Raw genomic sequence first — 26213 nt, forward strand, 5'->3', positions numbered from 1 at the left:
GACCCAACAGCAGCAGAAACAAGCCTAAATGCAGGTACAGTATAAACAGTAATATCTACAAGCAGTGATTCATCATCAAATCAAACATCTTTCTGTGTCTTTCTGTTTTCAGGTCAGTAATATAGAAAATAGGAGAACAACAGTGTTTTAATCACATGATCAGATGTTGTTGACATGAGTGTGATCAGCAGACTGACAGTGATCAATGATGCTAATAATGTTCATGTGAACAAGACAATGATTGTGAAACACTGTAGAGACACAAGATGTCAGTGATCCGATACAAACACAACTTCAGATCTCTGCCTGAACTGACTCCATGTTTCATTCATTCATCTCATCTTCAGCCTCATGAGTTTCAAACTGTGCTTCATTATTTCTCTCTGAAGGTTGTTGGATCAGATTCATCTTTGTTCTTGTGGGTGTAGCAGCGCTCTCAATGATTGTTGTGTCAGTCAACATTTGGACCAGAACAAAAGGTGACAACATTTACAGTGAAACTGATTTATAACCAACAAGTTGAGATAAACCTGAATATTCACAAGGAGACTAAAGGAAAATTCCTCTTTTGTCTGTTTAGGTTCCAAAACACATCGTGGCAAGAAGGTGAGTTTTACAAGTGAATCCTGAAAACAGGAATTCATGACAAACAAATTTGTTGCTAGTAAAGATATTTTCACCACATTGTGTGTATAATACACACAATGTGAAAAGATCAAATCAAACACTGAGAGATGAAACATGCAGTTCTGATACTTTGTGTTTCCACAGCAGCACAGTGATGAAGATGATGATGTGGTGATGTATGAAAATGCTGAAGATGTTTCTGCTCCTGTTAGATTCCACAGATCAACAAATCAGCTGTGAAAATATTTCTTATCTGCAGTTATTTCAAACACAGCAGCTGCATTTGAACATGATTGAACAGGAAAGAGAGAACAGAGAAAAACTGAATCTGATTTACTGCTGCAACAGGACTAGAAGTCTGTTTTATCTGATCAGTAAAGACAATAAAACAACAAACTATCAACACAATTATTGAAGTATTTTCTTCATTCATTTTTGATTTTCTTTTTCTTAAATTAGGTCTAGTGTTGCATTTAGAGTTGTAACAATATTTTTCTTCTCTTAATCTTCTTTTAATCACTTAAAAAACTCACTTCAGTTTACTCAGATTTGGATTTGTTGTTGTTGCTGTTGTTTGTTGCAAGTTTGAATGAAATTTGAACGTTGCGTTTTTTTTTTAAAAAATTGTAACAACTGATAATGAAAAATATGCAAATGCAGGACTCAAATATTGTAGTTATAGTTTCATGAATTCTTCATGTATTTATTTAGCTCAGTGTGAGAAAAAATTGCTTTAACAGCAAACATGATGACATTCTAGATAGACAACATTCTTGTCCATTTACAGTCACTGCAGATGATAAACACCAGATATTTTCTGCATTACTGGGTTTGGATTTTTCATTTTAACTAGCTGAGCTAAATAAATTGAGCCCAAGAAAATAAGTCCAATGAATGCAAGATATCAAGTTCAATCAATTAGTCACATAGAAAACATAAAAGGCAAGGCAAGGTATTTTCATTTGTATAATGCATTTCAGAATACAAACAATGAGCGAAGGGAGTAATTTGATTTTGGCTTTAAAATTCGTCAATTCAAACAGCAACACCAAAGCCATGTATCGTCAACATTTTATCAGCCAACCAGACTGAAATTACCAACATAAATGAACAAAGGAACTGAATAATCTGTGTTTCTGTGCACTTCCAAATAAAGTACAATACATACTGTACAATTAGACAACTGCATTACAACACATCTCAGTACAGCAGTCACAAAGAAAACCTTCAAGTGTGTTACATCAAAGTCATCTGATCTGAACAAACTGTTCTGAAGCAAAGTGAAGTCTCTACGAGTTGAACTTTTGAATTAAACTGTCTCATAGAAAGCTGAAGCTTTATCTGACATCAAACCAGTCAGGTCTGTTACTTCCACATTTTACTGCATTTCAACTGGTTTAATTTCAACCAGGCTGAAGTTGAACTGGATTCAACCAATTTACAAACACATGAACTTAACATGAGAATGACTAAAATAATTAAATCAAAAATGACATTCATGTCTAAACTCATTTTCTCTAAATTAAATCAGACCAACATCATCCCTTTCCACTCAGCTCTAGCAGAAATTGATAACCAACACTAAATTAACTATTAGGTGTTTAGTCAGAAGTATGACATTTCTGTTACGCCCAGCCTAGGGGTCACTGTACGTAACACGAAGAGGCATCCTTCCCCTGGTCCCAAGCATTTCCAACACACGTTTTCGCAAAAAGATTAGGTATTTATTTCTCAACAAATTTTAAGAACTGAAACAATGGGGGACTGGTAACTGAAAGCGACAGTGAGCAAAACCAAAACAACAAACAAAACGCCACTAAGCTATTAACCCAAAACTGATCTGCCAAAAACAAAAAGGTAAAAAGGACAACAAAGTCTAACCTCCCTATCCTAACTTAAACATGAGGAAAAAAAACGGTTAAACAAAAGGTGGCTGCTCACTGCGATCACTCAATATTAAATCCCTAAATCACAGCTGATCACTGGAACCCAAGTGTGCTGACGTGTAGGTTGGAAGCAGGATGTAGGATGTAGCCACGCCCTCGGACCCTCTGACCCGGAGACGACGTCACGGTTCCGCCTTTATATCGCGGTCTTCCTGGTACAGCCAACCAATCCAGTGCCGAGCCGTCATCCTGGCGACCAACCGTGGCCGTGGTGCGGCGCAGCCCTATTTGCATACATGATAGGGACATAAAAAGGACACACACAGCACAGGAAACTACAATAACGACCGCAGTCGTAACATTTCCAAGTGTCTTTTTTTTTGTAAATGCAATGTGCTTTTGTAAAAGTGCCAAGTATCCATTGGACAAGTTGACAGATTTTAAAAGAGTCACAGTCTGACATGCAATAATGTCACAGAATCGTTGTTGAAGCGGTTTAAAGGCACTCTAAATCTGCAAGATTTTACCCTGAACGATGTAAGTGAATGAATGTGTTTTTTCCAGCTTTGTTCCCACTGATGTTCCAGGATTACAGCCTCTCACCTGTGTGAGTTCTCATGTGGACAGTCAGATTACAATGACTGAAACTTTTCCCACGTGTTTCACAAGAGGACTGTTTCTCGCCTTTGTGAATTATCAAATGGACTTTCAGCTCAGACCGTAAACTAAAACTTTTTCCACATGCATTGCAAGCATATGGTTTTACATCTTTGTGGATTTGGTGATGTTTCTTGAGTTGGTACTTATTCTCAAAGGTGTTTCCACAAACATCACATTTTACAGACCTTCTTACCTGTATCACTGTCATGCTGAATTCCTGCCAATGAAGAGTTGTCTACACTGTTGCTGTGACTGTTCTTTCTGTTATGACTCTTCTTTGGCTTCAGCGCTGCATTTCTAGTTGACCCTGAGTCTACATGCTGACTTCCTTCCTGATGTGGACTCTCACCTACTGGTAAATTGCAAGAGATGAGCTGGTCACTGATGGTTCTCCTTCAATGTGGTCACTGTCCTTATCAGATGAAGTCAATAGAAAGGTATCAGTCGCTTGCTCCAATACAATCTGCTTTCCTTGCTGACTGGTGCAGAGTTCCTCCTGTTCCTCATCAATCTGTGGAGGCTCTGGGTCCTCATGGTTCACGCTAAAGTTGTTCTCCTGGTTACACAGCTGCCGATTAGCGAGACCCTTCCCCTTTTTACAGACACGTTGCTGTGGGAGGTCTGGAGGGACAATGGGGCACATGAAAAAATTACTACATGATGATAAGGAAACATCTGAGCAAAGACATTTAATCCTCTGACCCCCAAGCCCTGGGCTCATCCTTAACAGCAATATAAAGTCTTGCACCTTTGTGGGAACAGCACAACCATGTCTACAAATAGAGAGAGTTCCGAAATTACATCTGTGCAAAATAGCACAGTTCTGATATAAATCTAAAAAATGAAACAAAACATAACAATGGTGGACACATTGATGTATCCAAGCAACGGTGAGGCGGCAAATACACATTTCAAGTAAATGTCAATGAGTTAAGATGCAACAGCGGAATTTCTGTCTGAAAATAAATATAACTCAAAGCTCTAACGAGGATCTTACATCAGTCACATTCCTTTGTTAGTTCATTAAGACAATCATAGTTCTACATACCCATTCTGTGTAACGTTACTTGTGGTGTCCAGATGGTATCCAGCAGCCTGCGCTCATAATCCATCTCTTCATCCAACTGGCCGAGTGGTTTATCAGAAACTCCAAATATTTCTCTGGATATTTCTTCACATTTGGATTTGCACTGAACCAGTGCAAGCTGCATTCTCTCCTGTCTGATGCAGAGTTTCTCCTGCTCCTCTTTCATCTGTGGAGGCTCTGGGTCCTCCTGGTCCAGACTGGAGTTCCTCTCCTGGTTGCTGAGATTCTGCTCAGCAAGAACTTTCTCCTCCTGGACATGTTGCTGTAGAACGTCTGCAAGGCAAAATGACAGAAGAAAAAGGTTGCCATAGGTAACCATAGGTGATGCATATCTGAGCAAATATAGTTAACCCTCTGAAGCCCAAGCACTGTCGGGTCAGTTTTTGATACCGTCACATTCTCCCTCACTGTGGGCTTATTTTTCAGTGCAATACAAAATTCTATACCTCTATGAAAATAGCACAACGACTAGAAGTAAATAGAACTCACAAATGTCTTCTGTGCAGTATGACAAGTTTTGACATAAAGTACAATTACCTGGGATCACTAAATGTAATTGTGTAATTTGAAACTGTCTGTCTTGCAGTGAATCTTTATCATTTCACTGTGAAAAAGTTATAGAAAGCAGACTGACTGCCAGTGTCTCACTGCTTCATTTGTATTTTGTTGTTTTACCCAGAAATGATCACTTATGAGTAATATTTGGAATAACATGACCTCAAATACTTAGTGGTTGAACAGAAGCTATTATTGTTATAAGGAACCGTTAAAGTCGCATTTTCCCAACATGGATTTGGCCTGGTTTCCATTGGTAAGATTTTTTCTCTCATCCATATATAACATATTTTATTTTAATGTAATGTACAGAAGGTCTGTTACATTGTGGAAATTTATTGATATTTATGACACACTCACTGGCTAATTACTACAAATAATTGATCAGTCAGTACGTATATTTGGCAGTGTGTCAGAGTGAATGAGCTGGGTTTGACATGGAGCATGAGAAAAGCTAAAATGATGGGGATATACATAGAAAAGGCAGCTTTCACAAAGAAAAAGACTTTCTGCACATTTCATTTGTATTAAATCACCATTTATTATACTTGGATAAAGGGAAATGTGGCTTTCACAGTTCATTAGGACAATTACTTATATTCAGCCACCAAATTAAGTGAGTTGATGTTTGCCTGATTTCTTTGGGATTATTAGAATTCCTGAAACTTAAACACCACTGTGGAGTCAGTTGAGAAATGTAAAAGTTATCTTGCTTTTCATCCACAGAAACCGCAGCTGCTCAGTTTACTTCTATCAGCTCATTCAGACCATTAATGACACGTTTGACAGGACAGTTTGTTATTTGCTTACTAGATAGTAAATACGAGCAATTTTCTCAGTTGTTTAGATTTCATCATCTTTTAGGAAGCGACACAACTACAGCAACAACAACAACAACTGCGACTCAGAAATACACAACCAGTAAATCCACCAAAACAACAACTAAATCAACCAAAGCAACAACAACAGCAGCTACAGGAAACACAACCTCAGAACAACATGCAACAAATGCAGGTCTGTGTGAGCAACAGCTTCTACAAACAAGGACAAAAATAAAAATTATATGGTAATTAGTTTTTCAGTTCTCAGTCAGAGTTACTCTTGTTTCTTATTTAAGGATATTTGTCCTCCAACATGGAGCTATAAGACACAAACAGTAACTGATGAATTTAATGTTATTTTTATTTGGCTCATGTTTAAAGATGATGTAATCACTGCAGAAATGTTTAGGACATTTGCTTTTATTCATACAAGTGCTACTGCAGCAATGTAAATATAGCAATAAGATCATGGCATTCAAAATCTGAATGAAGTACAAATAAATAAGTACAAACTCCCAAATGTAATGAACATATGTAAAAAACAAAAAGAAGAAGTTGAAGTTGAATCAGAAGTGGACCGTTCATCAGGATACTGATCCTGAGCACACTAGAAAATCCACCAAGGAATGACTCAGAAATAGGGAACAGGATTCTTGAGCTGGTCTTGAGCTGGAAAAGAGGGATGAAAAATTGCACTGAACTGACATCAGAGGCTGCTGGATTATTGTGAAAAACATAAGTTATTTCAATACTAGGAGAGAAATATGAGCTTCTCATGCCAAAGGTTTACTTCATTCACAGAAAAATATTATATCTGTAATACAGTGTGGTGTTGTGGTGGTGTTCAGGTGTATCTGTCAGCAGTGAATCAAAGAGGATCTAATGTTTGCTTTTAACTAAATGTCCAGAAACACAAGTGTCCCAAAACTTTTCAGTGCAGAACATTTCCACCTGTTTCTTATTTTAATTGTTGGAAATGTGCTAGAAATGAGTATCTGCAAACTAGAACTGAGAAAGAAATTAACATTTGTTGAAATACTCCCAACTGATGTTTTTCACTTGATACAAGACAATGAAACTTAAAATCCAGATTGAAATGATTTGATTAGAGGGAGATGTTTCCCCTGAATAATGCATCTCATTTTACTAGTAGTTTGTGTTTTATTCTACAAAGTATCCTGCTTCTCTGACCCTCAGAGAAATGCAGTGTAGTAAAAAGTACAGTACTTTTTGTAGTATAAAGGAGTAGAAGTATAACATGGCATGAATTAGAAGAAAGCATCAATCGGCATCTCAGTGTTTGTATATCAGTAGTTGAGTAAATGTGGTCATCTTCCACCTCTGGCTGTGTTCACTGTACAGGCTGATCCTCCAGATGGTGTTTCCTACGCCTCCATCCGCTACAAGAAGAAGACCAAGAGTAAAGTCCGGGTAAGCTCTCTTATTGGTTATTACTGCTGTGATGATATCATCAGTCATGTGGTGTCAGCCTCCAGAACGTTCTTGTTCTCCAGTGGATGATCCCAGATGTTTTGTCAGTGTATTAGTTGTGTTTATTTCTTTGTCTCCAGGTTCAGGGTGAAGATGATATGGTGACCTACAGCACTCTCAACACTTCCTCCACCTCTGCTGGAGCCTCCACTGATCCCAGGAGGCTCTACATCTCCATCAACAAGACCAACACATAAGAAGCCACAGTGTAGCTACACCTGTAATCATTACATTTATTTCACATTGATAAATGATCAGTTCAAGCTTCTGATTACTCCATACTACTGTGGGAGATTTGTTTTTTAATCTCAAACTTTTTTCAAATATAGTTTTGTCTTAATAATCATTTATTTAGTTACTTTGTTTGAAAGATGAAGAGGAAGGCAACTATAACATTCCTCCCCTCCTTTTTTTGAATAATTTAATGAACGTTTTGTTATTGCTGTAAAACTTTGTCGTCCACTAGGTGGTGTAGTAGAGTCACAGTATCAAACAGATTCATGAGGCTGCTTACTGTGCACAAAACAAGGAAGATGATCCTTTTTTTTACAAAAAAAAACCAACTTACTTTCACTAATGTAAATTTTGTATTTTATTTCTTCAACAGTCCTCAGCCTGGATTTAGTGAATCTCATTTCTATATTTTAAGGCACCTGCACAGGCGTATACTCACCATACTGAAACCACAACCCAACCAACCTTTAAATATCTCTCAAATTGCTAGCTAGATACAGTAAAGTCCATAAACATTTGGACAGTCACACAATTTTTGGAACTTTGTCTCAGGTCACCACCACGGTGGAGCTGAAATGAAGCAATCAAGATGTGATTAAAGTGTAAACACTTAGTTTTAATTCGGAGGGTTCAACAAAAATATTGTATTTACCGTCCGGGAGCTAAATACATGTTTTACACAGTTGGGCTAATTTCACAGGCACAACCAGGCTATGGCAACAGTGAGTGTTTAAGCTTACATCTGTTTCTGCTCAATATATAAGAAGTTGTTGCTACAAAAGTGTCTAAACTCTGCAGAGGTGTGGAATCACTTCTTACTAATTGGTTGTAGTCTTGAGAGTCATTTATTCAGCAGCAGAAATGAGGTTGATGATTTTTTGTACAGTTTGAGGAGAAATCTGATTAATTTTAGCTGTATTTAGAAATCATTTATGTTTGATGCATTTTTCTCTAAACAAAAGAATGTTGGAAAAATGAAAAGAATCAAAGAAAATCAGTTTCTGCTCTTCTTTTGCAAAGTTGTCTCTTTCTCAGAAATAAAGGACTTTAAATGGGAACAATTCGTACACATTTCCACTTTTACTACATTTTGCTGCTAAGTACATTTTAATGCGGTCATGGGTTATTTTTTAGTTAACTGAAATACGTGAATGAATCTTCCACCACTGGTCATCATCAAATATCTGTACTTTAGTCATCATTACTTTTTAAATGCCAGGACTGATCCCAAAGTCAGAATATAGTATAGTATACTATATTATAATGCACGAATACGATCATCATGTTAGATAAGATTCACATGCTGACTCCTGAGGCTATTCATGATTATATATGTGAATATGACTGAGAGGAAGTAGATATTTTGTTATTTTTATTGGGATTCTAGCATGTTGAAATACATTTGGATTTTTCATTACCACATTTCAGTTGTACATTTGACTAATTACTGCTCACAGTCAGCTGGGAGACCAGGGATTCGGATTATTTAGGTGACACCTCATCCATCCATCCATCCATCCATCCATCCATCCATCCATCCATCCATCCATCCATCCATCCATCCATCCATCCATCTATCCAGTTTGACACTGCAGATGTGCATATGTGTCCCAAATAGATCCTGTAGTTATTGTTGTGTTGCATTTTTAACTTGGTGTTAGACAGACCTGAATGTAACACATTACCAGAATAATGCAGTATTCTGCTACACTAAAATGAATGACATTATTTGAACTGGAAATGTCCTGCATGTATGATAAATGCTATCCAAAGAGGATAAATACCACATGTGGCTGCTTTTGAGATGAATAAGGAACAATCTTACATTTCTTTTTTAGTGTTGACGTTATTTCTTGACCTTGGAAACATCACTTTTACAGAAAAAAATTACTCTTTTCACAACTTTAGCTGATTCTTATGATCTTCAGAAGTTCATAAAGTCTGAAGAAATACATTTCAGTTCAGTGTTTCAGTCTAACCTTCTTAATGAAGTGGCCCTGAAAAGTGATGTCTCTGGTGGTTTTGTGAGGAATTGAAATGGGGGCGATGCTGGCCAGTCTCTGTGTCTCATGGATGACAGCGTTGGTGAAGGGCAGGTTTTTCCTGTCACTGAACTGCACCTGATGACTTCCTATGACCCTTCTCAGCTCCTCACGGACCTGGTCTTGGAGAGGAAAAAGGACAGAGGACAAAGTTCACTCAGCTTTCTCTCACCTGTTTTTTTTTCCAAGACTGCTGCTTCAGGTCAAATTTCTTGAGCCAGTTCAACTAAAATGTTGGATGAAGTTTTAGTCTGCCCAAGTAACCAGTTCTGTCAGAGTTGTTCAGGGAACATTTAATATTTCTCAAATATGTATGAGTAGCGCCGACGAAAATGCAATGGAAATCCCCAAAACAAGGGATTACCCTTGAATGTTAAAAAAAAAAGTAATAAATTTATATATTATATATATATATATATATATATATATATATATATATATATATATATATATATATATATATATATATATATATATATATATATATATATACAACCCTAACCCAACATGTGCATAGTATCACACTGAACTAACGTCACTGTTAATAGATGATAAAGATCCCAACCTCCACATTTTGCTGGCGGACCAGAAAGGCATCCACAAATCCTCTGCACATCTGTGGATTGAGTCTCCTTCAAATGACCCACAAGGGAAAAGACTAATTTTTTATGGTCAGTAATCAAGTTGTGGAATTCCCTCCTGCTTGCAATCCACTTGAATAACCGTGGGAACATGTTGTATACCTGTCAAGGATTATGCACGTGTCAGTAATTAAAATCAACACAGTGAAAGCAAAAGGACTTCATCAAGTTAAGTTTCAAGACTGAAGGATTATGTAGGGCACAGTTTTGAAAGTTTCAGTCTTTGTACATGTTTCACAAATATGTGAAGTAATACCTGCACTGAGGGAGAGTTCAGAAGTTGAAAACGTAGCTTTGTTTGATGTACCAGAGATGTCAACACTGGATCATCATATTCAAATCTGCTGCCAAAAACGATGGAGCTGATGATATTAGAGACTGCATAGGTAATAGGTTTGGTTGTATCAAAAGCAGCTCCTGTGAAAAGGGAAACAGAAAAATGTTAAAGTGTATAAATTTGTTACCTTTGAATTTCTTAACAGCTTCAATGAGGTGGTGACTTTCCTCAATGATTTTGTCTTCGTCTTCTTGCCCATTCCAAAGTGTCTCAGGTTACTCAAGGCAAAGCGCCTCATTTCTTTCCAGGAGTCACCATCAGACCATATAACCCCTAAAGTAAAGTACGAAGGGTTTACAAGTAATTAAACTAATTAATTATTGCTGATGAATGTAAATATTTACTGAAAGTTAAACATTTGTAAATGGTAATCATATTTCTCTCCTTACCATGTCCTTGGTTAAATTCCTCCATAAGTAATAATGGATCACTGTCCCCATACACATCATCATAATTAACAAGTGCCTCCTTCACTGACTTGTATCCTGCCAGGACCACCACTTTCTTTGGTCCAAAATAGACGGTGAAGACTGATCCATACTTCTTAGAGAGCTAAGATGAGCAGAATATGTTCACATTTGTTTTTGCTTTTACCAGCTCAGAGAAACCAGACAAGGTGACACAACTGCAGAGGACATCCAACACATATCTTTGAAGACAGATCCGTCAGTAACTTCCTCACCTCCAGTAATGTGATGAAGACTCTCTTCATGTCCAGCTGCAGCAGATTCCCCAGCAAAGGAAGCGGTGTGGGTCCTGGAGGCTCCTTCCCATGTTCTTGGGAACCTAAACTGGAAGAGGAGATGAAATAGATGAGCAGCAGGACTGCCAGAGCCCCCAGCAGAGAGACAGAATTGAAGGACTGTAGAGAAACATCTAATAGCCCCATGATTTTAAAAGAAACACTGACCACAGTAAGTTATTTGCGTTGAGAGAAGTGTCTTATATTTGTCTAACAGACAGAGCAGAAGGGCTAAATTGAAGAGTGGGCAGGCTCATCCATAAAAATAGTTAATCATTGCTGTTAGACTTTATACTGTTGTCTATGTCCAGTTGATTGATGGATAAATTCAAGGTCAGCAGCAGTTGAGGAGCAGATCACCTTGCAGACGGAGAGAGAGACCAACCAACAAAGGAGCAGAGAAAACAACAGAAACATGAAGAGTAGGGAAAAACCACAGCCAGGATCATTAAACCCTGAGCATTCATCTGACAATACAGAACCAATAAATGGAAAACCACAACTTGACAGACACACAAACAAGATGTATCTGATTCACATTATTTGATGTCAGATTCATTTTTGAGTCATGGCATTGAAGTTAACATGGTGTTATATTCCTTAGTATTTATCAATCATTACTGTGGTTAATTGTCCTCATCACTGCTAGATAACTTTCTGTCATTAGCAAAACTTGTTTAAGAAATATGGTATGAATATGACTGCTTTCTAATCAGTGTGATGCTTTATTTCTTTACACCTTACTGACCTTTGGCAGATTTCAGCAAAAGTGTTATTGCTGTAACATCGGCTGATTACATGAAACATGCAAGTCTGCCAAGAACATTTATCAGTTACAAGGCTCACGATGTACTCGTAATGTCTACAACTAAGCACGTGAAAGCTGCAGCATTTGTTTTTCTGGATTTCTTTCTCTGTCCAGATTTAGGTTCATTTTTATTTTACTTTATTTCATTTCATTTAGGTCTGTGTGTTGGGGTGTACAACAACTCAAGTATTTCTTATGTGTACAAAGAGAGGTGTTGTTCTATAAAATTCTTAATCAAGAAAAATAACTGTTTGTTCATTGAATCCCTTCAATTTCCTGCAGCCTGTTGAGACAGAAATAAAGAAACCAACTCAGTCCTGTTTAGACTTTGGAGCTGTACTGTCATACTGAGACTGACTGTGGACTACAGCAAGAAGCAGCAGAGGGCATACCATTCACTCAGGATCAGCAGGACGGAGGTGGAGAGAGTGGAGAGCTTTAAGACATAAAGCAGTAAACTAGTCACACTTTGCTGTACATTGACAACAACATTGAAAATCAATCCTTTAAAGTCAAAATCATTTATATTGACAATGTTTTGATATATGACTGCTTGTAGCTGTTTATTGCACATTTGCTGAGTTGTTTGTGTTTTCAGGCAAACAGTTTCATAAGATTGCTGCTTTGCCACTAGATAGTTTACTAAAATGTATAAATACTGTAAAGTCACAAACAGGTTGTGGTCAGTTGAGCAGCTGATCAAAATGCAAAAGAAATGAAATTCATGTTTTTGTTAATGCTTTTTGCATTGCTCCTTTTTCCAACATTTTGAGCCCTCTTGAACTTAGACACACAAAACACTTCCTCTCTCAGAAAAAAAAAATCTGCAGATTACACAATAATGAGTAAATGACTCATATTCAAAAGAACACGACCTATATTGAAAGAAGCCATTAGACACTGAAATCTGACGGCAGAATGTCTGGTTTCACGTGGATTCATATTTCATTATTTTTGGTGACGCTGCTTTATTTGACAGGTAAGATGATATTTAAAAACACTATATGTGTGTATTTTCTTATTAAGAAGGTTAATTAGTGCATCTAATTTTGCTGAACTACTTCTTTTAATATTCTTCTCTCTTCTTAGTAGAAGGAAAAGATGTCTACGTCACTGTCAGAGATGGAGATCAAGCCAGTTTGCCTTGTGGAAATATGATAAATGATCAGGAGAAATGTGACAGTATTACGTGGATCTATAGTGTTTCACAAAACTCAACATCAGTAGAGCTGATTACTCTTGGTCAGACTAGTGAAAATGCAAAACTTAAATCCGACAGATTGAGTGTCACTACGAACTGTTCTCTGGTTATAAAGAAGGTTACATCTGAGGATGTTGGACGTTACACCTGCAGACAGTTTGATGAATCAGGCCAACGACAAGGTCAAGATGCACCGGTTTATCTCTCTCTTATTACTGGTGAGTGTTTACATCATAATAAAACCATCCTGCTAGGACAATATACTGACATATTATAGCACGCATTGCTGTGATACGTCAGTGATTATTTTACTCACAATATCTCTGTCTGTCTTCACCAGTGATTGGACATAAGAGCTCCAAAACGGTGATGCTGTCCTGCTTTGTGCAGACATATGGAGACTGTAGACACACGGTGAGATGGCTGCATCAGGATAATGATGTGGGTAAAGATCACAAGGACATGAGGACATCCCAGTCAGACTGCTCTGCTACAATATCCTTCAAGACCTCTTATTATGAGGAAAAACCTGGATATTTAGCATCGTTCAAATGTGAAGTGACAAACAAAAACGACGGCGAAGTTCAGCTTTGTAATTTCACCCCTTTGTCATCGTGCAGGAAAGCAGGTATGTATGGACAAAAAGGTGAAGCGTAAGAGTGGAGGAGTTGGTATTAAGCAGGTCAGGGCACAATGGCAATGAGAGCATGATGATTAAATGATAAACTATGACAAAACTGTGTAACATTTGAGGTATTTTCTCAACTTTCTTGATTAATTTGTGCAGGCGTGAACCCATCAAAAACTTCAGGAGAATTAAAAACAACCACGTCACCCACAATAACCTCAACGACACAAGAAGGTGAGGAAACAGCTCAGTTGCTGCAAACTTAACAGACAGGAGAAACAAATTCCTTACTATAGTCACTGAAAAAAATGATATATTGGTCATAACTTTTTAAAGATAGGTTTGTCAGAATTATCACTGGTTCATTCATTCATTCATTTAGTTACATCTATTTATATCGTCCAGCAATGTCTGCAGATTCATATTTTCTTTTCATAGTTCTGGTATAACTGCAGTTTTCTGTGGGGTTATTAGTGTAGATGTAGAGATATTTCCTTTCATTTTTGCCTTGAAAATATTTTCACAGAGCCTTATTTTTTTTATCTGCTATAGTGAAATGTAAATCTACAGAGGGAAAATGTTTCTGCTTATTTCTTTAAGCTAAACTGACATGATTTTTTTCTGCTCATACAGATTGTTCATTTCTGAACTATGTCATGTTGGTGATGCGTGTCGTAGAACTCCTTCTAATTACTGTGATTACTGTTGTTATCATCAGAGCTCGAGGTGAGAAAGTTCAAACCAGTGTTTGTTAATGACGATTAGCACAAACTAATTTTACTCTGTGAATTATTTTCCAGGAAACAAGAGGCCACCTGATGCCATCATTGTGAGTTGAAAATCAAAAAAAGGGGTGAAAACAATTAAAATCAATCTATTTTCGTGTAGTACAGGACTGAGAATGTGTCATTGCTTGTGTTTGTGCAGGTTTTAAACTCAGTAAAAAGCCCACCAGTGACCCGCTCTGGTCCGGAAGCCAATCAGGTAAAGATCAGATCAGACGGTGCGTTCAGGTTCTGCCGACTCACCTGTGAATTGTGTTTAATTTCAAAACATCAGAGTCCAGCTGGGATGAAAATCTGGGAGCTGGAGGCACTTTTGGGAGCTGTTTCAAAATTTTTAAGACCGCTGAGAATTCAAAATCACGTCTTTGTTATTTTTTAACTCTCATGTCAAATTGGGGCTGATGTATTTTGTTTTCATTAGAATGTACAACAATACGTTTTGTGATAGTAAAACTGAACTTGACCTAAACTTGTGTTGTTTTTAACAGGTGCAAGATGAGGTTACAGTGAACTATGAAAATCTGAGAAGCACTTTTGCTTCTGTTAAGCTCCACTAATCATCTGCCACCACATCAGCTCACAGAAAGAGAAAAAAAAGAAGCCTCTTGTAACAGCTGTTTGTTATGTGTTGAAATTCTGGTTGTTTTTAAATGTGTGGCTTTGCCTGAATTTATAATCTCTTTGTGTACACATCAAATTAAATACTCTTTATTTGGCATGAGTTTTCAACTTCAGAGTTCCTTTATTAAGACTGATAATTATATATCAAGAATTTAATAGTAACAGTTCATCATCCGTGTTTTGTGTAACTGGGGCTTTGTGTATGTTATTTTTCTGTATCTCTGCATCAATTTATGGCAATTAATGTCTTTATTCATGTAAAGACATATACAAAATGAATGCACAAGGTTCTGATTCAAAATATATTGGAATATATTTGGATTTGACGCAGTACTGCTCTCTCTGAGTGCTTTTCTTGTTAATAGGATTAATACTTAGAATAATAGGATGATACTTATAAGATTAGATTAGTAATAAATTTGGAGGGGATAAACTGTTTTTAACTCCTCTTAGTTTTTTAGGATGATACAGAAAGTCCCACCCTGAAAGTTGATATAATTATTTCCTTGGGTTTGTGATACAGTACCAGTCAAAAGTTTGGACACACCTTCTCATTCAGTGTTTTTTAATTATTTTCTACATTGTAGATTAATACTGAATACTTTAAAACTATAAAATACATATGGAATTATGTTGCAAACAAAAAAGTGCTGATCCTCAGTATTAATCTACAATGCAGAAAATACTATAAATAAATAAAAAACATTGAATGAGAAGGTGTAACCAAACTTTTGACTGGTAGCGTATATGAAACTGGTTGTCTGAATCAGTAATTTTGAGCTTGTCATCAATACACTGCAGTGTGAAGGTGGAAGTGCTCAGTCGTTATGTTGACTGCTTATTCTGCTCATAGTGTATTATCCAGTTTATAGAAACACCATATAGACATGTTACAACATGAAAAAAAAAAAAAAATATATATATATATATATATTTTTATATATATATATATATATATATATATATATATATATATATATATATATATATATATATATATATATATATACAAAAAAACTTTAATTCAAATAAGTCAAATGCCACTGAATTCATATTGTTTAAAAAAACAAACTGATTTCTGAATAATTCAGAGAGGTGGAGACAGTGAAATATATGATTGGAAGGTGTAGTGTGGCGATACTTTACAATAACTTTGTTCCCTAAATCCTTATGATGTTTTTCTGGTCAAGTCTGAGCTCTGTAACTGTTCAATCTACATTCACATGACACTTCCTCCACTGGTGTCAGAAAAAATTGCTCAGCTGCAACGAGGAACCAACAGTTATAGCACCACTAAAATAAGATCATATTTTATTAGCCTATGTTGCACAACAGGCTTCAGGCAGCAAAATCTGGTCAGTGAGATGACTCACTTCTGCATTTATGTGTGCTGCAAAACTTCATTAAAAACTTTAGAAATGACTGCATTTTAATCTTTTGATATTGCTGCTGCAAATATAGAGTGAAACAGTGCAAATCCCTAACTCTGCTGTCTTCAATCACCTGTTTTTAATGTAATAAATATCAGCCTGTATCAGTTTGTAATGTTAAATACAGCAGAGTAAGATGATATGTCATCTTTCTACTTAATACTTCTAACGCAAATACTAACCCTGTAAATGGGAAATGAGAAAACCATTAGGTCCCTTTTCAAAGCCACTGTATGAGCAGAGTCTAAGTACACTGACTCTGAAACGCCACAAGCAAAAGGAAGTGGAAGCTTATTGTCAACCCAAACTAGCCACTTAGATTCAGCAGCACATTTCCTTTACTGAAACTCTGAATCACAAGCAGCTTTTTGGTGTTCTGATTTCTATGCAAAAATCTGAGAGAAAAAAAGCAGAAATGGTTTCAGAAAGACACAAAGAAAAGATTCAAGTCTCTATAAGGAAGTTTCTTTTCCTGATATCAGGAAGCAGAGGCTGGATTTCTTTTAAAAAACTTCAGAGGATGTGACGGCTGACAACGAGATGATTAGAGAAGCACGATGCTTGAATTCAACTGGACTGAGATATTGTCATTTTCATTTCTCATTCTGATGTTTCAGTTTCAAGGTACTGGACACACTTTCTCGTTCAATGTTTTTTATTTATTTGTATTATTTTCTACATTGTAGATTAATACTGAAGATTAACACTTTTTTGTTTACAACATAATTCCATGTGTATTCTCTTATAGTTTTGATGTGTTCAGTATTAAGCTACAATTTATAAAATAATTAAATAAAAACCTTTGAATGAGAAGGTGTGTCCAAACTTTTGACTGGTAGTGTATGTCTGAATGACAGTATACTGTCACTTTGACAGATTGTTGAAGCCGGCAAAATTACCAATCCCATGTCTGAAAATGGCTTAATGTGAAAAAACAAAACAAAACAAAACAAAAAAAACATTTATTGCATTATAAAATTGAACATATTTTCTTTAAAACTGCTTTAATCACAACAACCAGACATTCTTTCTTTTATTTCTGTAAAAAGCACTTTGTCCAGAAGGGGGAGTTGTACATCAAGTTACTACTGCAAAGGTTGAAGCAGCATATTATGCTTGCTGGCACAAAAATATGACACATTTTGCTTAACAAATTTGCTGCAATGGACATCATTATTATAATTACAGTGATACATGTACTGTCAGCTGGTTGTTCAAGGATAGTCATTTTAAATCGGTGATAAGGTTCGAGGTGTTTTGGTAAAATGAACATTGTCTTCTCATGAAAAATGACATTGTCATCAATATTCTCAACCACATTTGGAAAATGCATTAAAACTGTTCTTCTGTCTATAATTTGTGAATTCTGTGGATGTATGTTTGTTGTTAGAATTACTATTTCTCATTCTACTTTTTTTTAAAGGCTCTTCTGCTCTGTTCTAAACTGATCTAACTGAAAACTACTAAAATTTTGATGGAAAATCAACAGTTGTAACAAGGGGAACAAAATCCCATTTGTTGCAGATATATCACTTGTTGACCCCTTCGTCCATCAAAATTAACCAATCAGAGAGCGTCATCAGTTCCAAATATGGAAAAGAATACTCTGAAGCCCGCCCCTCTTTGTTAGCTCGACCAATAGGAAGCCGTGAAGCGTTGGCACTGCCGGGGAAACGAACAGCGGAGAGATACAGGAGAATAGCGCCCGCTGGTAGGAACGTGTTATCCCAATGATTAAATCATGTGACGCATTAAAGAAGCCTTTCTATCATTATGAAGTCGGATTTTCTGAAGAGGTAGCTGATAGCGAGGCGCCCTGCAGGCTCCTGACAGGGAGGAATGCTCAGAAGAGGTAATTTTGCCGGACTGGGGTGGTGGGAGGCAGCGGCCCCCGCAGTATTGTCAGTTAGCTAGCAAAAACACTGCAACTTCTGGAGGGGAACTTCAAAATAAAATAGCTCCGCGGGACATGGACATGTTTCGTTAATAGATTTGCTATATTGCTCTTACTGATGCACTCAGAGCCTTTAACTGCGAGTACGTGATGAGTTAATAAGTACGTTGCAACGATTTTTGTGTGTATTAATTATATACACAAGATTGACTAACGTACTGCTTTTATTTTGAAGCGGAATATACGGTAATTGTAGCGCTGCGACTGTTAGCGCGGGCTAACTTCACACATAGAAGAAGAGGTGAAGTTACAAAGCCTCGAACCAAAACAAGACTTCACAGCCTGGGCTGGACAACACCGCCTTGTTATGAATGGGACCTACCTCTGCTCAGCGAGCTTTTTTCGAGTCAAATGCCTTTTAAACCGCTGCACCCGTCGTTTATGTGAAATCGGAGCCCCGGCGGAAAATACGGTATGGTTGAATTAATAACGGTTGGGATATTTCAGCGGATGCACCCATACGAAGAAGCAGATGTTGATATGAACTTGTCTGTGCTCTGCTAGTTTGGACAGCAGGCAGTTTTCAAGCTTTTTTCCCTCTGCAAAATGCATTTATTGTGGACATATTCTGTCACTGTAAAATAAACTAGCATGAGTAAGACTTAGGTGCAAAGACAGCACTAGATCTTCACTTGTGTTTGCATTTTTGTGTACTTTAGTGGTTTCAGTTTTCCACCTTTCTTACTGAACTGCTTGTATGATTCTTAATCTGGATTTTAACAAATGTATTATGGTGTTGTGCTACTCTAAGGGGTTGTGATTTTATAGCTTTTATTTCTCCGTACAGCGTTTTGGGTGCATTTATTGTGGAATTTCTGAGCAGGAATTCAGTCATTGTGTCTACATTAGAGGAGATTTGGTCTCCCTGTAGAGATTCATAGTCCTGCTGTCAGGGCTTCATACTCCACCTTAGCATTATCATCCCTTTTCCTAAATAGGAAAGGCACAGATCTTTTCTGGGTGTACCCACTCAGTGGGAGGTACCTGAATAAAACACCACTTTATCTGTTTGGTACCATTTGTAGCAATTATTTTAGCAGTTAAGAAATTCACATTTATTGTAGACCTGCTTAAATAAGCATATAGAAATTCTTGCTGCAGTGTGAACTTGGTTTTAGGATGCAAAGTGTGTTCTAATGAAGTTGACATTTCTGTTTTTTCCCCTCCTGCTAGGTTATCCCTTAGGATCATCATGTACTGTCCGATGCTGACTGACAAAAACAAGCTCTGGTAGCCCGAGGAGGATCGTCTACCCTAACTTTTCCTCCTCCTGGGATCAATGACCGGACCCAACTCCCCGAGCCGGACTGGCACCTCCCCGGCCAAGCTGAGCAGGCACGGACGGTCCAAGAGCACCAGCTCGCACTGCCTCCTCCGCTGCAGCACCCAGGAGGAGTCTTCTGCGTCTCCCCCTAACAACAGTGCCCGATCCCCTGGCGAGGAAGAGGAGAAGGATGGAGGGGTTCTCTTCTATGTTAACCGGACCGGTTTTCCCATCGAAAGTGTCACCTGGGAGAGGATGTGGTCCCATGTGGCCGCTGTGCACCCTGAAGGCCAGGAGATGGTGGACAGGATACGAAATGCTGCATACCTTCCCAAGGTAAGCCAGTTGTCACGGGTTCATCTCTCAGAGCTTTTATGTTGTAAACTGGTACAAAGATCATCAGTGCATTTCTGTTTTTGAATTTTTTTATCTGACAACTATAACCTGAAAGATTAGCTGCAATAGATAAGTCTAGCCTGTTTTTCCTCCTGGTCTCTTTCTCAAAGCATCATTGGGTGTTTGTTTCTATACATTGAGCCACTGAGTGAGTCTAGTAGTTTGAAGGCTTAGAAAAGTAACTCAGCATTCACTAAGAGGTTCGTGGAGATATGTGCCAGGATTCTGATTGTCTGTGTTAAATTGTTAAAATCCATTGGTTGAAGTATGAACATGATAAAATCAACACAATTGGACACGGGATGTGTTCACATGACAGCAAGATGTTTGACATTCTTGGATGTGCCTTCAGTATTATTAAAGTCTTTATGAAGGGTTTTCTTTGTGGAGTCCTTTGGTATTCCTGGTGGCTGCTGTAATATGAAGGAATCCAAGGATCTCTTTTACTTTTTAGAGCACTGGAACTGTGTAGTTGTGCTTATTGTGGTAAGATTGGATAGATGAGTGTGAGTGCTGCTCAGGTTTTATTCTCTCAGCTAAGTTGATGTTTTAAATTAGATAATAGTGAAAAATTGCTGTCACAATTTGTCAGAGCTCAGGATAACATTTTCTTAATTTTTAAAAAAATAATTCAATTTATAAAGATAAAAAACTGTGACTAGAAGCAAATTGTTATAGTATAAACAAATAGGCACTTGGTGTTTTGTAAATAACTATCAGAACTGTTACTGTTTATTTTTTTTGTTAATAATAACCAATCTAGTTTCATGTGTATTAGTTTTATTATTGATTAATCTGCTGATTATTTTCTTAATCAATCCCAGTGAAGAAACTGCTGTTACAATTTCTGAGTCCAGAATTCTTGTTTTGTTTGATCAGAAATACAAAACCCAAAGATACTCAGTCTTTTCTCATGTGTGACATAAAATCCTCACTTTTCATTAAATGTAACCAGAAGTTTGGCATTTTTGCTTAAAAGTACAACGTACTAGATTAGTTGATTAACATGGAATAATTGTTTAATGCCTAACCATTGGAGCTAGATTCATCTACTGACGGTTTCAGCAATATTGATCATTTTTTACAAGTATGTATATCTGCAAACTCTTTTCTCCCGCTCTGAATAGTGTCCAACATCAGTGAGAAATTTGTTTGCAATATGAGTCAGGGCTGCAGGTGATTTGTCTGCTAGTCAGTGACATAGTTATTGTCTATGTAGACGTATGTGTGTATGTTCACAGTTCTGTGGCTAAGGTAGTGCTTAGGTGTTAATGTCAAACTGTTTTCACACTTTGTCTCACAAACACACACTCCCAGATGTACACACACAAATGCATTGCATTGCCATGACAACAAGTGTGCTAAATCGAGGCACCATACCTATCAATTGAGATTAAATCTGCTTTTTGGATTAGTCAGACTCTGTGAGTCATTGTCACTCACACATGCAGGCATACCATCATAACCTGGCTGTAGGTTAGAAATTGTTGCATTTATGTTTCCTAAAGGCCTTTTTTTTAAATGAGGAGCTGAAACAACACAAACAATCAGGTTAGAGAGTGGCTTGAAAATTCATGTTCAAAACTCTTCTCCACTGTAATTTTCTAGTGGCATTAAAACCCCAACAACTCTCCAGGGCTGTGTTGGTCTACCGCTGATCCTGAGCTCTGACTGCCTTGTAGAGAATTTAAATGCAACAAAGAATGTTTTGTATCACAGTAGCTTTGGCTTTACATGATACAATTTTAAAAACTTCAACTACCAGCTATCTTTAATTATGGAAGATTTAGCTTAATATTCAAGTTTTGTTCATATGATGTAAGCAAACATCCAGAATAATGAGTCTACTTGCGATTGATGCACAATTATTGGAGTAATCTATCAGGCATAATATCAAATATTTGATGCTCCCATCTTCCATCTCTACTTTATATTATTGTAAAATCTGTTTATATAGATTTTGACTTGACACAAAAAGATCCCGTCAGGCTATCCCATTGTTTCTGATATCTTACAGGCTGAATTATTCATGTAAAATAATCAAAAGGTTAATCAATAACAAAAACAATAAGTTACATCCTTACCCAAAATTTAATTTGAACTCCCAAGAAGCAAATTATCACCATAAATTCAGTATGGCAAACCACTGCCTATCACCTACATGCATGCTTTTACCATTTTTATAGCAACATTAGCCGTAGTATTAGTGGTAATAGTAGCATCAGATGAAGTGGTAATAGTAATGTCTTTCCTTTGGCCATTTGCTTCTTTAGAGTATCTTTTGTGCTCCATCCGAAAAAAAAAGCAGCCAGTAAAAGACAAAAAGGTGTTAGACTGGTTCTTCAGGCATATGATATTCATCTTTGTCTGTTGCTGCTGAGGCCTGTCAGCCCAGATTGGCCTCCATAGTTTTCCCGTCAGTGATTTGGATGAATGCTTGTTGTGTTCCAGGCAGAGGAGGAGGAGGGAATCTGGTTGTTGTTTAGCGCTGCTAATTGGCCATGTGGTCATTAGTGACCCAGTTGGCTGGCAGCACCAAACTCCAATTCTAGACAGACGGACAACAGGAGGATATGTGCTCGGCAACAAATACACTAACACTGAAAAACTTTACATTCAAAATGTGCATATATTTGCCGTGTCTGTGTTGTTTACAGTAGTCTTTGTCCATGTCATTGTGATTTCAAATTTGGAAGTATCACTATGCTAATGAATATCACTAAAATGCTTAAGACGACTGTAACTGTGGAGCCCCTTGGAAGGTTTTTCCGGTGGAAAAATGCAAATTTTTCAATTTGTGCCTTGATCTGTGATACATTGTTTCTAATTAAATTAAGCTTGACCACTTTTCTGTGTACAAACCCTGTTTAAAATCAAGTTGCTTAATTGAATTAAGGACACTGCTGTGTATAATGCTCTCTGCTAGAAACTGAATTGTCAGTTGGTTTACATTGCAGCGTTGTTGATATGCAACCTGACCCTTCTCTGTGTGCGTGTGTGTGTGTCTGTGTGTGTGCATAAAGTGTAAAGGCAGGTGGTTACCACAGATACAGTCACTGATGCCCCACATGGGTTAACTACGCCTTCAGGCAGGGAAGGAGAAGGTTAGAAAGGGAGAGAAGTAAACGGAATGACTTTCCTGTTAGGACAGTGTGTTATGAGGAAAAAGGGAAATATGTTCAGTTAATTTGTATTGATCAGAATTTCGAAGGGTACACCAGCTTAAGAAATGCTGAAATGTGAAATTTATCACAGCAACTGTGTGTAACATTTGAATGAGAAACATTTATAATCATCACAAAACAAACTGGCCAAATGGTAAGAAGAACACTAGGATACAAATGGTTGCTTTGAGGATGCAACGTGTGGTACCTTGAGATAGACTTCACACAGTGCAGGTGTGTTGTTGTCAGTGACCAGAGGCCTTGTTGTCATTCTCCATGCCCTCATTAACTGAGGGCATGGAGAATGGTCTTGGCACAGCAACCAAATAATCCCTCGAATAAATCTGGGTGGTGGATAATCTCTGGATACCAACTGGACTACCTAAAGGGCTTTCACTGGGAAGCAAAACTGGCTATAACTCGTCTGAACAAAGATCTGTGCTGCAGCTGTGTATACAAAACTAGAAACACTTACCTGTTAGTGTAGGATATGGATTCAGTATAGCTGAAATTGAAATTAATAAGTGATGTGGAGTCTTTTTCTTTTAAAACATCACGATTTGTTTTGAATTTTGACCGTTTCTCACTTTGCGTTCTGAGGGGTTCATTTCTCACTTGTTGAATGACCTGTTTGAACTGAAACATGCTGATATGCCCATTGTACAAAACACGACGGGCTGAATTTGCTGAGCCATGAGTCTATTGTCATATTCAGTTACGTGTCATTTGCTATTTGTGAACTCAATTTGTGGTTACTGGTCAAGAGTAAAAACTAAATCTAATTGTACAGCTGATGTTGTCAACAAGAAATAGGCTAAAGTCGTTTTTCATTTATATAATCCATTGTTGTCCCATTGTTTTGGAGTAAAATGTGTCTGTTCAAACTCTGACAATAGGATTTTATTTTGGATGTCAGTAACAGATTACATTTAAAGCAGACATTTTTTTTTTAGAATTTGCAGCAGCAGAACAACCTCAGCAGCATATGGTAACAAGAAAACAGCAATGAAAAAATGCCACATCTGTTAGATGGCACAAAGGTATTACATTTTTGTGGGGCATCTTAATAGACACAACATTACACATCTCAGGGTCCAGATTAAGCCAGTGCTGCTGAAATTTGCATCATGTATTTCTCCGTGTGTTCGGTATTTTGAATAAAAATGGCATGTTTTGGATAGGACATTCATCTGTATGGATGCCTGCCAACATGGATTAGCTTAGACAGATGTGCTACAAGGCAAAGAATTACAGACGGCGGCATTACTGTAGTCCTCCAGCAGCTTCAAGCCACTGTTAAGTACCGCTGTCTGTACTGAAGTAGTGTAGGTCCTAGGGAAAGAAGCTGAGCTATCATCACTCCTACTTTATATACAGCTAAATAAAAAGGCTGATTGCAAGCAACAGAAAGTCTCACATTGATCCTAAATCAGTGGTTTCTTAGCTGTCTTTTGCGAGCACACACACTTGTGCACACTCATGGAGAGAGAAAGGCATTCCTGGGGATGTCCTGCTCTAAAGATATCTTGACAGCATGAAATATGATCTGTCTCTGTCTCTCCCTCTCTTCATCTTGCTTCACTGTTTTTAATCTTTAATGCACACAGAGCAAAAGCGCTCCAAAGGTTGCAGAGGACATTGCTATCTGTTGTATCTTGTCACCTCGGCGACACTCAACCCCAGCATACCTTAATGATACAAAACGACATGTATCCGCAGAGATGTAAGAAAAACAATCTTTTATTTAGAATGCTGTGCCAGTTGTGTTTTACTTGTAGTACCAGGCAGATTAGACAACTGCTGAATTAAATTGTAAAACATTATGCAGTTGTAGCAGCTGAACAAACAAAAGATGTTCTAATTATTTGGCAATAAACTGCATTTCTGCACCTTCTTAGCAATTGTTTTTAAATAGCTGGCTTTATTTGTGGAATTATCTTCATTTAGTAACGCTTTTCTACAGAATTCCATTGATTTTGATGTGCTCTGCTTACTCTTGTCGACTTGTATTACTTTTTTTTTTCCATTGTCTAACTACCTTTTACTGTCCATCCAAAATTCAGAAAACAGAAAGGTTGTAACTCCCACTTTAAAATGTGGCTTTACGTCTCTATGTCTCTGGTTTCAGTCGTTTTGTTTTTTGTCTCTGCTGCTGGGTGAGGCAGGTTAGACCTAAGAGTTGGCAGGTACAAAGGCTTGACTGATTATCAGCCTGGCCGATTATCAGATCCCATATTCTGCATTTTTTTGGTTATTGATATGATAATGTTTTTTTATTCAAGAGTCGAGGATCTCTATTGTCATTATACAATTAGTTTTCACCAGTGATGTAACAAAATTTTTATTGGTAATACCGGCTTAAAAGTCAACATTAAAAGACGTGGACAGTAAAATTCCCATTTCCAACAAAATTAGCTAATTTAGAAATGAGCTACTTTGCCTCTGTCACAGTTCTGTCGTATTCAGTGACATCCTGCTCACAGTACTGTCTGATTGGTTATACTCATGATGTCTAAATTTTGAAACTAATGCATTCGTTATTACTGCGGATGTGTATTGGCTATTAGCTACAGAATATTTAGACCCAGTGGATGTAAATGACAAAAGCCTGCCGTCTGGCACTGAGATATGGAGCTGGGGATAAAAGCACATTGGCAGTGATGAGGGGGAAGGACTGAAAAACAGCAAGGTGACCCAAGATTAAAAAGAAATAGGGGGTGTGACTGAGAGGGGAAGAGATGAGAGTAAGGAATGGAAAGGGAAGGCAAAACAGAGGGGACATTTTGACATAACTACAAAGAAGTAAATAGGAAGGGTGGAGAAGGAAGAGGAAGAAAGT

At 37.4% G+C, this 26213-nt stretch overlaps 2 protein-coding genes and 1 pseudogene across 4 annotated transcripts in view; 2 read left to right on the forward strand and 1 right to left on the reverse strand.

The window, feature by feature from the left end:
* Nucleotides 1–7686: 7686 nt before the first annotated feature.
* LOC111566943 (cytochrome P450 2K1-like) lies at nucleotides 7687–11281 on the reverse strand (annotated as a pseudogene).
* A 1551-nt stretch (nucleotides 11282–12832) lies between these two features.
* LOC118470119 (uncharacterized) lies at nucleotides 12833–15266 on the forward strand. The gene is made up of 8 exons (XM_035947039.2): nucleotides 12833–12910; nucleotides 13021–13350; nucleotides 13473–13760; nucleotides 13920–13994; nucleotides 14394–14486; nucleotides 14561–14589; nucleotides 14688–14744; nucleotides 15034–15266. Exons 1-8 carry the CDS (start codon nucleotides 12850–12852, stop codon nucleotides 15100–15102), a joined length of 1002 nt encoding a protein of 333 aa, XP_035802932.1. The 5' UTR covers nucleotides 12833–12849; the 3' UTR covers nucleotides 15103–15266.
* A 2981-nt stretch (nucleotides 15267–18247) lies between these two features.
* Nucleotides 18248–26213, forward strand: part of vash2 (vasohibin 2) — a 37299-nt gene continuing 29333 nt past the window's right edge. The window contains exons 1-2 of one of the 3 annotated variants that reach the window (XM_023267766.3): nucleotides 18248–18307; nucleotides 19724–20150. In XM_023267766.3, the coding sequence (XP_023123534.1) occupies nucleotides 19830–20150 (321 nt within the window). In that variant the 5' untranslated portion in view covers nucleotides 18248–18307; nucleotides 19724–19829. Of the gene's footprint in view, nucleotides 18449–18485; nucleotides 18963–19723; nucleotides 20151–26213 lie in introns of those variants that run through there. The other 2 variants (XM_023267764.3, XM_023267765.3) reach the window with 2 other exon arrangements.

The sequence above is a fragment of the Amphiprion ocellaris genome, chromosome 12 (assembly GCF_022539595.1).
Source record: "Amphiprion ocellaris isolate individual 3 ecotype Okinawa chromosome 12, ASM2253959v1, whole genome shotgun sequence".
NCBI classification, from domain to species: domain Eukaryota; kingdom Metazoa; phylum Chordata; class Actinopteri; family Pomacentridae; genus Amphiprion; species Amphiprion ocellaris.

Bases quoted from the DNA above. Each gene is read 5' to 3' on its own strand.
- LOC118470119 (XM_035947039.2), top strand. From the start codon at position 12,850: ATGTCTGGTTTCACGTGGATTCATATTTCATTATTTTTGGTGACGCTG. The intron at 13,761-13,919 runs GTATGTATGGAC...TAATTTGTGCAG, and splicing joins GTCATCGTGCAGGAAAGCAG to GCGTGAACCCATCAAAAACT. The intron at 14,590-14,687 runs GTGAGTTGAAAA...GTGTTTGTGCAG, and splicing joins GGCCACCTGATGCCATCATT to GTTTTAAACTCAGTAAAAAG.